The sequence below is a fragment of the Gymnodraco acuticeps genome, unplaced genomic scaffold (assembly GCF_902827175.1).
Source record: "Gymnodraco acuticeps unplaced genomic scaffold, fGymAcu1.1, whole genome shotgun sequence".
Taxonomy (NCBI): Eukaryota; Metazoa; Chordata; class Actinopteri; order Perciformes; family Bathydraconidae; genus Gymnodraco; species Gymnodraco acuticeps.
The window spans coordinates 48,638-62,580 of record NW_022991193.1 but is presented as its reverse complement, the minus strand read 5'-3'; the positions used below and the strand labels follow the sequence as shown (position 1 = coordinate 62,580).

At 40.2% G+C, this 13,943-nt stretch overlaps 1 protein-coding gene across 2 annotated transcripts; it reads left to right on the top strand.

Moving 5' to 3' along the window:
- Nucleotides 1-330: 330 nt before the first annotated feature.
- LOC117561240 (transmembrane protein 198-like) lies at nucleotides 331-13,179 on the top strand. 2 transcript variants are annotated; one of them, XM_034238534.1, is made up of 6 exons: nucleotides 2,301-2,351; nucleotides 2,538-2,606; nucleotides 4,935-5,180; nucleotides 8,229-8,801; nucleotides 9,526-9,653; nucleotides 12,465-13,179. In XM_034238534.1, the coding sequence occupies exons 3-6, from the start codon at nucleotides 5,030-5,032 to the stop codon at nucleotides 12,684-12,686; spliced, it is 1,074 nt and encodes a 357-aa protein (XP_034094425.1). In that variant the 5' UTR covers nucleotides 2,301-2,351; nucleotides 2,538-2,606; nucleotides 4,935-5,029; the 3' UTR covers nucleotides 12,687-13,179. The 2 variants fall into 2 exon arrangements, with proteins under 2 accessions (XP_034094424.1, XP_034094425.1); XM_034238533.1 differs by having other exon boundaries at nucleotides 331-2,606.
- The last annotated feature ends 764 nt before the right edge of the window (nucleotides 13,180-13,943 follow it).

The window sequence follows — 13,943 nt, the reverse complement described above, 5'->3', positions numbered from 1 at the left end:
ACGTGACTGTGTAAACGGATTTAGGTCCCCACAAGTATAGTAATACTTGGCACACATACACACACACACACACACACACACACACACACACACACACACACACACACACTCTAGATGTGTTCCCCCCCTTATGTGCCCATCCCCCCACATGAATCACACCTGGCACACACAATACAAGTTCAGTGTCTGTTCTTTGTATATTTACTGCAGTTGTTCGTGTATACCAGTAGTCTGATACAATATGTACAGTTTGAAAGGGTGTTCAATGAAATATGGTGATGATTAATGGTGTTTGTGTTAAAACAGGACCGGTCAAATTTGACCACGAACACCAAAGTAAGGGGGGGGGGGGGGGGGGGGACGAAGACAATAGGAGGGTTAAGTTATATTTATCACTGCAGAGGCCAGATGATGAGGCAGCAGAGCCTCGTGCTAAACCTGAGAGCAACAGACCGTCTACCTGCAGGAATACAAGGCTAATACACCTCTAATTAAGGGTAGAAGTACAAGCTTTAGTGGAGTTCACAAAGCTCCACTGCAATGGGATTGATACTAGCACCATTTACATATCTGTATATGAGTTCTACATCCTGAGCTTGCTACTGATATAGATTGAAGCCTGTACAGCTGCAGAGGCCTTTTTAAAATAAGATTTCTGGATCCTTGCAGTTTTATTTTTTAAAGATACGATGATAAAATAGTTCCCCTTCCCTGGGACAATATATGTTTTACATTTAATGAAATGCAGTGGATTTAATAGCCGTAACTAATGTGCACACTTTGTCCCTGAATGAGTGCACAATGCAACAGTCTAACAGAGACCTATGCTCACAATAAGAGACCTTATCTAAAGTACAGATACAGATATCCGTATGGACTTATCAGTCTCCTTACTGCGGACCCTTGCAAACCTAAAGCTTTTAGTTTAGTTTAAACCGTAATGAGATGTCTCTTCTTAGTCTTTTATTCTTGCAAGTAAACAGAAAGATGGTCTTGGTCTGTAGTTTTCCTCTCCTCTGATTCAGCATCTCTGCTTTCTGTATCTTCTGTGTTCAACCTACATGCAGACTGATGGGTGAAGACCTTTGAGTTAGCTTTTCCTTTAGAGTGCACGGGAAACTGTTATTCTCACTGTCTCAAACCCTAATCATAAAACTATCAGGGGTTTTATTCAACTCCAGCGTTGTAATAATGCTGACGTCAGCGGGGCGTCGCCACGTTGTGTTTCTGATGAGTCATCCTCCTCATAACTTTAATCTTTAAGCAAGTCATCGCTCAGGAACAGAAGCTATGGTTTGGTGTCAGGAAGGCAACAAGTACTTCCATTCATCTGCAGGTTCTTTTCTATTGTTGGTTTTATACAATGTAAAAAATAGTGAATAATGTCAATCCCAATGTGATGTCTTTAAATGACTTGTTTAGTTAGAATCAAACCCAAAGATAGGAAACGAAGACAACAGGAGGGTTAAACAACGACCGTGAAACACATCTCAGAGAAGAGAAGAGAGATTGATGCCATATTTTAGCTGATATCTTATTTCAAGTGACTTTTTAGTTATTAATAATCTCTTATTCTGATAAGTTGATATACACCAGTGTACTGTACGTTTATGAAGGTGCACCCTTTCTCTTTAAGATTTGAGTATTTCATAATGAATTTATTTAGTTTATAAAGAGGTTTTTTTAATTCTTTACTGCTGTTAAAATACTCTCTCAAAATGATCTGCAAAATGTTGTGTGAATTAAACTGATAAAGAAATCAAAGTATTGTGTTTTATTATATAATGATGATTAAAACATTCATTATAAGGGCTGTAAATCAAAAATAATATTGTGCTAAAAGGTTATATTTATATAAGTATAATTAAATGACTCTATTTGTGAAGCACCTTACATTCAAGCAATGCAGCACAAGGTCATTTAGAAACAGTAAACGGACAGAATTCATATTGAAAAAGTCAAATAAAAAACATTTCAGACCAGAAATAGATAGAATACATAACATTAAATATTAAAATCAGTGTTTGCCGTGGCATCAGAAGCTGGTGGAATATAGAAATAAAGGATCTTCAGGAAAGTCCCAGAGTTAAAGGGATTTGAGGGGTTAAAACGAGATCTTATATCCGTTTACCTCCAGCCAACTTAAAGCCTAATTAAAGGCGACGGGTTAAAGACAAAGCTCTGATGGGATGATGCAGCTCCAGGTGCATCATGGGTAGTGGAGCAGCAGGTCGGCCTTGCACTTGGCAGCAGATGGTCTGAGAGCCGGACCGAGGAGCAGCAGATCCTGCTGGAAAACACTTTATCTGAAGACGCTCACTTCCTGTCTGTGAAGACATGCCTCACTGCAGGTAACCCTCACACACTTCATTGCTCTCAAACTCTATCTGTGTTTATTGCATGTTTAGCGGGAAATGTTGAACTTGGTACGTGTAGTTTGCAGAGAAAGTGGTGTTTGTGTCGTTGCAGTTAGAAGTATCTGATGATATTGGCAGTATATGTGTGAAGGTGTCAGAAAGTGTGTTTGTGTTTTTCAGAGAACAGACAGGAGCTAAATCTGGTCTAAGTCCATCTGCTGCAGATCTGCTGCGAGGTTAGACCTGCAGGTAAACACGTCACTGTGTCACTCAGGTTCAAGTACATACTGATTTATGTGAGTTTTCTACATGATGCTAACCAGTGGAGGAAAGTGACTAAGGCATCATTTTTAAGGAGAGCAATTCTTTTTTCGTCATCATTCTAAAAGCTTTGGATTTCTTTTACTTTATTTACCTACATTAATATTTATGTTTATTTAGGATCCCCATTAGCTTTATTAGCTTTACCGGCAGTGGCTCAGTCAGTAGAGGCTTGGACTGTGAGCCGTAGGGTCGCCGGTTCAAGTCCCCAACATGGAGCGTGGACTGCTACTTGGAGAGGTCCCAGTTCACCTCCTGCCCTGCCGTGGTGCCCTTGAGCAAGGCACCAGACAACCCCCTTCCCCCCTCACTCCCATTGCTCCCCGGGTGCTGTACAATAGCTGCCCACTGCTCCTAGTACTAGACTCCTGGTGCTAGACTCCTAGTTCTAGACTCCTGGTTCCAGACTTCTGGTACTAGACTCCTGGTACTAGACTCCTAGTACTAGACTCCTAGTTCTAGACTCCTGGTACTAGACTCCTGGTACTAGACTCCTGGTACTAGACTCCTAGTACTAGACTCCTGGTTCTAGACTCCTGGTACTAGACTCCTGGTACTAGACTCCTGGTACTAGACTCCTGGTACTAGACTCCTAGTACTAGACTCCTAGTACTAGACTCCTGGTACTAGACTCCTGGTACTAGACTCCTAGTACTAAACTCCTAGTTCTAGACTCCTGGTGCTAGACTCCTGGTACTGGTACTAGACTCCTGGTACTAGACTCCCGGTGCTAGGCTCCCGGTGCTAGACTCCCGGTGCTAGACTCCTGGTGCTAGGCTCCTGGTGCTAGACTCCCGGTGCTAGACTCCTGGTGCTAGGCTCCCGGTGCTAGACTCCTGGTGCTCTGCATGTGAGACCTGTGTCACATGCAGAGCTGTCACATGTGGGTTTCATCCCTCCGATTCTTCTTCTTCTTTTGCTCTTGACAAAAGCTACTCTTCCTGGGGCCCGACACTTAAAACAATACAACAATAATACAACAACATTCAAGACATAAGTCCTGACATCATGAACAACATCGTCAACAATGTCATCCACTTTCAACATCAAACTCAGCCAAGGATGAGTGCACAAGACACCCACCGGTACAAAGCATGAAATACAATTCAATTAGGGTTCACAGCTCACAAGGGTACATGCTCGATAGTAGATGGCACTTCAATCTCTTCTTGACAGAGGCTCTGGACTCTATGTCAGCGAGGTAGTTTGGCAATGAGTTCCATTCCTTTATAGCGCTATACGTCACAGAAGGTGTGTCCGGGGTTTAGGTGCCGGGAGATGGCCTGATGTAGCTTGTCTAGTCTTATGGTCATGCTCGTCTCCTGTGTAAACTATTTGATCATAAAAATACAGTGTTTTTTTGCTAAATTGGACATTTCTAAGAAAAGTAATAACACGAGATTGCAGACGTTTCTCAACCGGAAGCCAATTTGACGAATTAAACCTTTTTAAAGTATTTCAATGTCACAATATTTCTAAGGTACTTGTAGTTATCCTGGCTCTACTGTTTTCATGCTTTAATGTTTTGGTGCTTTTTTATGCTCATACTTTTGTACTTTTCCAAGTTGATTTATGATTTCCAATCGAGTGTAAATTTGATTTTTATTGTTTAGCAGCCGGGAGTCTGTTGTTTATATATGAGCTTTAGGTTTTGAGAATGGCATGGTCACATGTACACAATATTCTCCTGCAAGTTTTTATAGCTGAACTAGACCTGATTAAATTGTCTTTGCCACCTGAAGCAAATAATGTTTTGCCACTTTGCTTGTGTAGAATTGAAGATTAATGAAGTATTTAAATATAAATACGGCAATACTTTTATCAGTATAAGCTCAATCAGTGTCGATAATGACTTAACAGATATTTGCAGGACTTTAACCTGATAGTATTTCTAGTTTAATTCAGTAGTAGTTCTTCCTTCATTAGCTGTCAGAACATGTTTCTGTGATAGTGTTGAGCTCTTAACCACATGCTGAGAACATTAAAAGGAAGTGACAATAAGCCATGAGGTCGCTTCCTCGCCTGCTTCCTGTTCTTTAACAAAACATCCAGGAAACAGAGGCTGGAAACTGGCACTTGGGGAAAAGCCAAATCCTCTTGCATGTTTGTGAATAAAAGGAATATTTTAAGGATGTTCCAAATATAAACAACTCTGAAGTTAGCAGGCTTGAAAGTAACATGTAAATACTGTTTATATTTGTGTGTTAACTAAGTATGTTTATTCTAAAGCCCTTAATACGCCTCCTCTCTCTGCAGGTAGCAGCTCAGTTCCTCCTCCTGCAGGACGTCCCACTTTAACCCTCTCATGAACACAGAGCGACCAAACAGGAGATAATAATAATCCTCCAAAGATGGCCGCCTGGCTGTATGTCCCCCAGGAGCCCGGGGCCCTCGCTGCTGGGGGCCACATGTGTTCTCTGCAGGATAACATCAAGCAGGAAGTCTTACCCATGATCCTCTGCTCCGCCGGCATCTCTGCAGGACTCGTATACCTGCTCATAGGTATGTCTTCATAACAATTACTAACAAAGCACTTATATACCAATGAAGGGCTGGCTTATCTAAAGCCAGTTGAGTAGCACTGAACATGTTTGGCTCTATGAAACCTGATGTACTTATATGATTCTGTTTTCTTCAAGGTTGTATCTTCTTGGTCGAATGCACTTATTGTCGCTTTGGATAAAAGCATCAGCTAAATCTAATGTAATGTAAACACAAACATACTCTAGTAAGGACTGGCTGCTTAATTTGTATCAATACTATGGTTATTATTAAATATATACACATTTTATATGCATTCATTGTTCATTTTGAAATCATTTGACAGCCCTTATTATAATTATAAATACTAATAATAGTAACCGTTATTATAAAAAAATATTAAAGTAAATCATACAATTCAAATAATATTTAATTATAAAAATAATAATACAACTTTTTAAGAAGAAAAAAGATGAATTGTAAAAATAAGAATTTTACAATAAAAAGTAATCAGAAAATAAAATGACTGAGTAAAGTAAATCAGAAATCTGATTTAAAAAACAATATCTGAGAAAAAAAGTTAAAAAGTCGAGAAAGAAATATGAATTCTGAGGAAAAAAAACGATATTGGAAAAGAAAATGATTTCTGAAAAATCTGAAAGATATGAGAAAGATAATCCAAAAAGAAAAAGTTATAAGAAAAAAAGTCATAATTTGGAAAAATTGTTATTTATTTCTGACAAAAAAAGTCGAAAATATGCAAAAAAAGGTCTGAAATCTAGTAAGAGTCGATTCTGAGAAAAAAGTTCAATCCCTAATTTTAGGGGGAAATAATGATTCTGTGGAAAAAAAGTCCGTAATCTGAGAGAAAAAATGTAATCGGCGAAACAAGTCAAAATTAAAAAAGAAGTTATGAATATAAAAGTCAGACAGACATAAACTCATTTGTATTCCCCCTCTCCTCAGGATCCTGCTGCCATACTTCAGTGTGTACTTCCACAAAAAAAGTTTTAGAAAAAAAGTCTTAATTCAAAGATGGTCAAAAAACTGAGATAATTGAAAAAAAAGTGATAATAAAAAAAACGTTCTGAGTAAAAAATTGTAATTCTGAGAAAAGGTAAATTCTGAAAGACAGTCAAAGTAAGAGGTCCAAAAAGTTCTTGATGTTAGATAGATATTTTCTATAAATATTCTTATATAAGTAAGAAGTAAGTTCGACAAAAATATTTTAACAAATCATATGTTAATAATGTGCAAATTGTACTACAATATACAGTATACTGTATTCATATCACAATACAATTACACAGATAAAGTGACAGACATAAACTCATTTTTATCCCCCCTCTCTCCTCAGGATACCGCTGCTTTAAGCTAATAATGTAATAATAACAGTACTACTTAAAAAAAGAACTTCATAATTATAAAAATAACACTTTTTAAGAAATAAAAGAATAAAAATGTAGAGAAAAAGTCAAAAATCAAAAATGTAATTCAGATATCTGGGAAAAAGGCAATTCTGAGAAAAAAGTCGAAATTCTTGGTGAAGTCGGATATCTGATCAAAGAAAATTATTTAGGGTAAAAAGTAGGGGAAATAATTTAAAAAATCAGATATAAAAAAAGAGTAAATTCGAAAAAAAAAAAAAGTAATGATTCTGTAAAAAATTGAAAAAGGTCTACTCTGAGAAAAAGTTTAAATCGGCAAAAAAAGTCAGAATAAAAAGTGAAAAATATCTAAACATATTACATTACATGTAATTTGTTAGACGCTTTTATCCAAAGCGACTTACATACATTCAGTACTGTGGGCAATCCCCACAGGAGCAATTTGGGGTGAAGTGTCTCAGGGACACAACGACATGCTGACTGCAGTGGCGGTTCTACGGGGTGGCACGGGGTGGCAGCTGCCACCTCAGAAAAATGCCTTGCCACCCCAGCTGCCACCCCAGTTGGCAGCTTTGTTTTGAAAGAAAAGTTGTGGCTCATCGGACATTTATGAGAGAAAATCTCTAATGTCCGAGTGCAAGTGAATGCAGCACAAGACGCGATCCTGAGAAAGTCAAATAAGACGGTGTGTAAAACTGCCCAGCCAAAAAAAAGTAACCACTTTGATTTAACTAGGCCAGTAGGTAAGGACTTTCCACTGGATAATAACTGCAGCAATGTTTTAGCTGAATACACGTTTTGTAACCCTAACTGATGCAGTTAGTCACTTCTTTAATGTTTGTTCTTTCTGATGCAAAGTCAAGGTTGTAACTGTTTGCAATTAAGTTGTGGGGCGCTGAACTGTTCTTTTGATTATTTTTATATATGATAGTAATTACTTGTCTTTCAAATTTGAAGGAGGGTGAGCAAGCATCTTGAGGAACATTCATCATTAAAAAATATAGTTTATTTAATAATAACACTGAATATGTGAATCATAACAGTGATTGACAGCTGATAGGAATAATATGATTGTTAATATTATCATATTCATTCAGACAAACATCGACGAGACAGTTAATTAATGTACTTATTGTAGCAGTCTGCATAGATTTGGTTCCCCTGCTGGTCTAAGAGTGAAACAAGCTAATTCAGTTCAAATTCATTAAACTATGTCTGCCACCTTATATATTTATATGTAAGGCTTTACTGATGTGCCACAATAATGTCACCTAATGTTATTGAGTTAAAATATCAATATTGTGGCTTTCCAAGTTAACATTAATTGATATGACTGCAATTAAATCAGCATATACTTCTGCCAGGGGATGCCACCCCTCAAATTCTCCTGCCACCCTCTTGCCTCTTGCCCATGAATATTCTTCTAGATCCGCCCCTGGCTGACTGCAGTGATCGAACTTGGTACCCCCAGATTCAAAGTCCAGCACTCTATCCACTGAGCCACAGCCGCCCTTAATAATGTGCAAATAGAATATACAGTATACTGTATGTATGCATTTATATCACTATAATAATCAGAATCAGAATGACTTTATTAGTCCCACAGAGGGGACATTTACAGACAGAAATCAACTCTCATTTATTCCCCCCCCCCCCCCCCCCCCCCCCCTCCCCTCCTCAGGATACCGCTGCTTTAAGGCGGTCATGTTCCTCTGTGGCTTCCTCTGTGGCTCTGTCTCTCTCCCGCTGCTCCACCTGGACCCTCCTCTGATGGCCGACCTCTGCCCAGGGACCAGGCTGGTTCTGGGGCTGGGGATCGGGCTCCTCACGGGGCTGATGGCCCTCCTGGTTCCTCCGCTGGGGCTACTGCTCAGCGGCCTGCAGCTGGGGGCCCTGCTCTCCGTGGGGCCCCTGATGCTGCTGGCTCATTTCCACAGCCTGGGGCCAGTGTTGGGCCCCTTGAGCGTGGTGCTGGCTTCAGGCCTGATCGTGGCCTTGATGACTCTTCGCTGGCAGAAGGTCCTGATCATCGCTTACACGTCGGTGTTGGGATCCGCCGTCGTGCTGCTGAGCCTGGACCTCCTGCTGGGAGGGGCCACAGTGCTGGATCAGCTGTTTGATGTGTTCACTGGGAACCCAGTTAAACCCCTCTGCTGGTTCAACTGGGCCATCGCTGGGCTGGGGCCAATCCTCGCTTTGATTGGTGGAGCCGTGCAGTGGAGGTTCACAGCCAGAGGATTTTCACACAAAGAAGGTGAGTTCCTCTCCTGCTGATGTTCAGGTGTATATCAGTATGTAGTGTCTCTACTTTAAAGAGTCCTCTCCTGCTGATGTTCAGGTGTATATCAGTATGTAGTGTCTCTACTTTAAAGAGTCCTCTCCTGCTGATGTTTAAGTGTATATCAGTATGTAGTGTCTCTACTTTAAAGAGTCCTCTCCTGCTGATGTTCAGGTGTATGTCAGTATGTAGTGTCTCTACTTTAAAGAGTCCTCTCCTTCTGATGTTCAGGTGTATATCAGTATGTAGTGTCTCTACTTTAAAGAGTCCTCTCCTGCTGATGTTCAGGTGTATGTCAGTATGTAGTGTCTCTACTTTAAAGAGTCCTCTCCTGCTGATGTTCAGGTGTATGTCAGTATGTAGTGTCTCTACTTTAAAGAGTCCTCTCCTTCTGATGTTCAGGTGTATATCAGTATGTAGTGTCTCTACTTTAAAGAGTTCTCTCCTGCTGATGTTCAGGTGTATATCAGTATGTAGTGTCTCTACTTTAAAGAGTCCTCTCCTGCTGATGTTCAGGTGTATATCAGTATGTAGTTTATCTTCTTTAAAGAGTCCTCTCCTGTTGATGCTCAGGAGTTTATCAGTGTGTACTAGTGTCTCTACTTTAAAGAGTCCTCTCCTGCTGATGTTCAGCTCAAAAAGTTATCCTGTAATGTCATACTTACACTTTATTTGTATCTCCCCTTTCAATGCTTTCCAGCTGCATACAAAAAACAGAAGAAACACGTGAAGAAGCACAAATACAGAGAGTTGAGGAGACGACCTCCACCTCACCGGCGCCGCCGCCCTCCACCTCTGAAACGCTACGCCGGAGACGTCCTGGCACCGGTCAGTGTTTACATTCAGAGACAAAGTGCAGTTCTTTGTTGGTCCCTGAAGGCAGCATCTCCCTGGTCCAATGGGATTCCTCCATGTGATTTTGGATAATGTCAGAAAATAATATCAACGTTCATGATACTTAAACGTTTAGTTCAGCAGGATAATCTCCACATATTACAACCCAGTCTCACGGCATTTTGTGTTATAGTCGTGTATTACAATGCCGCTATGTGATGACTTTCAAAGAGAAAAGCAAGAACACTCGGAATAAAGTGTTATTTTAATTTATTTTTGTATTGATTTTCGGATTTCATATCGCATTAACAACATATCCCTACATCCATTGCGGCTAAAACATCCAATCAGCGAGCTTAAACCATAGCTGAGGATCTTGGGTAATCAGTTCAGTGGCTGTGTATCGCAATGATGCTCGAAATGTCCCTTATAGGCCTACGTCTGTTTCCGGTTTTTATTTTTATTTTGAAATTCAGTTCCTGTTGGACGCCAAAAAAGCCCGAGATTATGGAATTAAACAAATAAATAAAAACAAGGATAATTGTGTGTTATTGGTGAGTAAATAACAGTGTGTTATTTAGAAAAGAATAACAAATTAGAAGGAAAAAAAGATTTGAAAAAATACAGATTTCAGTATTCTGAGGCTCTGAGCCATTTATTTTCCTCACAGACGACAAAAAAAGTCCCGACATTATACGATTTCAAATAAAAACAATAATCGTGGCTTGATATTGAGTAAGAAGATGTTTTTATGAAACCCACATCTTCCGGTCTTCCAAGACCCGACCGGACAAAAAGACGTGCTGCAGGCCCGAAACATACTACCAATAGAAATACATTGCTTTTAAAATCGTGTAACACGAAAAAAGGGGAAAATCGTGTTGAACACGAATCAATAGATTAAATGTTGTGACTATAACACGTTTTTAGGTGTAAACCTATCATCCACCAAGGACCGTTAATAGTCAGGTGCCACTTGATTGACGTATATTTGAGACACCTTATAATATAATAAACATTAACCGTGCTTTACGTGAAGGCTCATCATGACACAAGAGATGACGGGCAGGTCTGCAATTTCCCGTGTTCAGTGAATGCAACAGAGCCAGAGACAACCAGACCAATCAGAGAGTTGCATGGAAATACACGGTGTGCTTGTGTCCTTCAAGCTCGGCTCGTTGTGTGTGTTGGCAATAGCGCATTTAGGGGGAGGAGAGAGAGAAGAGGAGAGAGAGAGAGAGAGAGAGATAGAGAGAGAGAGAGGAGAGTGAAGAGATAGAGATAGAGAGAGATAGAAGAGATAGAGATATAATAGATCCGAGAGAGAGAGAGATATAGAGTAGAGAGAAAGAGAGAGAGATAGAGAGAGAGAGAGAGAGAGAGAGAGAGACCGGTGCTAGCGGGGACCGTGTTGTTAGCATCTGGTTAGCTCTGCACTAACGGACATAAGGAGCTGTTTCCACAACAAGCTGCGGCTCAGGTGAGCTAAAGGACTCTGAGTGTTTAGAACGGTTTGTTCACAAATTATTCAAAAGATTATTTCCGCGGCACACCTTCATATGATCATTATAGTTATACAAACAATAAGAGAATAAATGAAAAAACAGGTATGAAATACTATATGGCAGTAAAACAAGAATACAGTTTAAAAGGGGAGTGATTTGTAAAATATCCATAAAGAAAAAGAAAATCTGTGTACAGTTCTGTTTCATCTGGGTGCTGAGAGAGGTATCCATAGATCTCTTCATGTTGCTCTCAAAGTGCACCAGATTGATGCTTTTAACTTCAATATTTAAAAAATAATCTTCCCGGGGGAGCATGCCCCCGGACCCCCCTAGAGGAGGTGAGGACCTAGAGGAGGTGAGGACCCCCCTAGAGGAGGTGAGGTCCGCCCCCCACTAATAAAATATAGCACTTTACCCCTGCCTATATGCCGTGAGCTGATTATGGAGCCGTCATTGTAACAGTAATTCAGATGCAATTAGCCAACATAAAAGGCCTCAAATTGGAAGCACTGTCTGGGCCGTCTTTTTCACTCAATTTCACTCGCCTTTCACCTAGGCCGAGGTCGGTGATCTTGGGCTTAAAAAGGTTGGTGACCATTGCTATAAAGGAACTACAGCACGGTCACATGACTTCACATCACCACCGCTAAGCTAAAGGTGGCTAATGTTGGGCTATAAAGGAACAACAGCGCGGTCACATGACTTCACGTCACCACCGCTAAGCTAAAGGTGGCTAATGTTGGACTATAAAGGGACTACAGCACGGTCACATGACTTCACGTCACCACCGCTAAGCTAAAGGAGGCTAATGTTTGGCTATAAAGGAACTACAGCACGGTCACATGACTTCACGTCACCACCGCTAAGCTAAAGGAGGCTAATGTTGGGCTATAAAGGAACTACAGCACGGTCACATGACTTCACGTCACCACCGCTAAGCTAAAGGAGGCTAATGTTTGGCTATAAAGGAACTACAGCACGGTCACATGACTTCTCGTCACCACCGCTAAGCTAAAGGGGGCTAATGTTGGGCGTGATGACATTTAGTCGTCTCATTTAAACACTAGTTAGCAACCGCCGTTTTTAAATCCACCTGTGGGGTATTTACTGACTTATGCTATATCGTAGAATACAAATCTTTTCAGCTTGTGTTAACCACAGACCTTATTTCAGGATAAAAACACATTCAGAAAACCATTGAAGAGGGGACAGGAAGTGATGAAACGCTGACTCTTTTCGGACTCATTCCTTCACCCTCTCATTGCATGATAATAATCCTGATCCTGTGTTTCTGTCTCAGAGTTATCTGCAGTGTCTGCAGGAGCGTCAGCAGGGAACAGGATCCTCTTCCTCCTCCTCTTCCTCCAGCAGAAGCCTCGTCTCTGCAGCACACACTCTGATCGACTTTGACTTTGAGACGGGGTCCATGGTGTCTCTGACTTCTGCAGCCACGCCGGTCTACACAGTGGGAAGAAACACGCCTTCCAATGTCTGCAACATGCACGATTACGTTATTTACTGAGAATCAGACAGGAAACCGTTTCCACTGCCGCCCTGAATCCACTTCTTCTGTGATAGTTTGCTTCTAGACCAGTTCATCACATTTTGTGTCGGAGATGTTTTCTGTACAGGCAGCAATAATCTTCATGTACCCTTTATAGTCATGATTTGATTTGTATGGCACTTTTCCCGGTGCTCAAAGACGCTTTACATACAATCAGAACAACAAAAACACAAGTCCTGATCCAAGGGAACGTATAATGTGGGATGATGAATAGAGATTGAAAGCAAAAGTGAGTTTGACGGCTTTTTGAAGGATGCAAGAGCCTTTTGGATGTGACCAGAGGTGGGAAGTAACTAAGTACATTTACTTTTTGAGATATTTGTAGTTTACACGAGTATTTCCATCCTATGCTACTGTGTACTTCTACTCCTCTACAGTTCAGAGGTACAAGGTATACTTTTCCTCCACTGCATGTATTTAACACCTTTAGTTACTTTACAGATGTGGATGAATGATGTGAAATCTAACCAAGTGTTGAATCAGACTTTAGTTCCACCTGGAGTAAATCCACCAGCTACCCTGCAGTATACAAAGCCATTCAAACTAGCTGCTCCTTTACCAGCTTTGAGAACACTTTCATGATCAATCATTATAAAACATATCATATATATTATTCTGAAATGGACCAATCTGCACAACGACTACTTTTACTGTCGCTACTTTAACTATATTTAGATGATAATACTTTTCTACTTTTACTTGAGGAACATTTTTGAATGCAGGACTTTTACTGTAACAGAGTATTCCTACACTCTGGTACTTCTACTTTTACTCAAGTACAAGATCTGAGTACTTCTACTTTTACTACAAGATCTGAGTACTTCTACTTTTACTCAACTACAATATCTGAGTACTTCTACTTTCACTCAAGTAAAGGTTCTGAGTACTTCTACTTTCACTCAAGTACAAGATCTGAGTACTTCTACTTTCACTCAAGTAAAGGTTCTGAGTACTTCTACTTTTACTCAAGTACAAGATCTGAGTACTTCTGATTTTACTCAAGTACAAGATCTGAGTACTTCTACTTTTACTCAAGTACAAGATCTGAGTACTTCTACTTTTACTCAAGTACAAGATCTGAGTACTTCTGCTTTTACTCAAGTACAAGATCTGAGTACTTCTACTTTTACTCAAGTACAAGACCTGAGTACTTCTACTTTTACTCAAGTACAAGATCTGAGTACTTCTACTTTTACTCAAGTACAAGATCTGAGT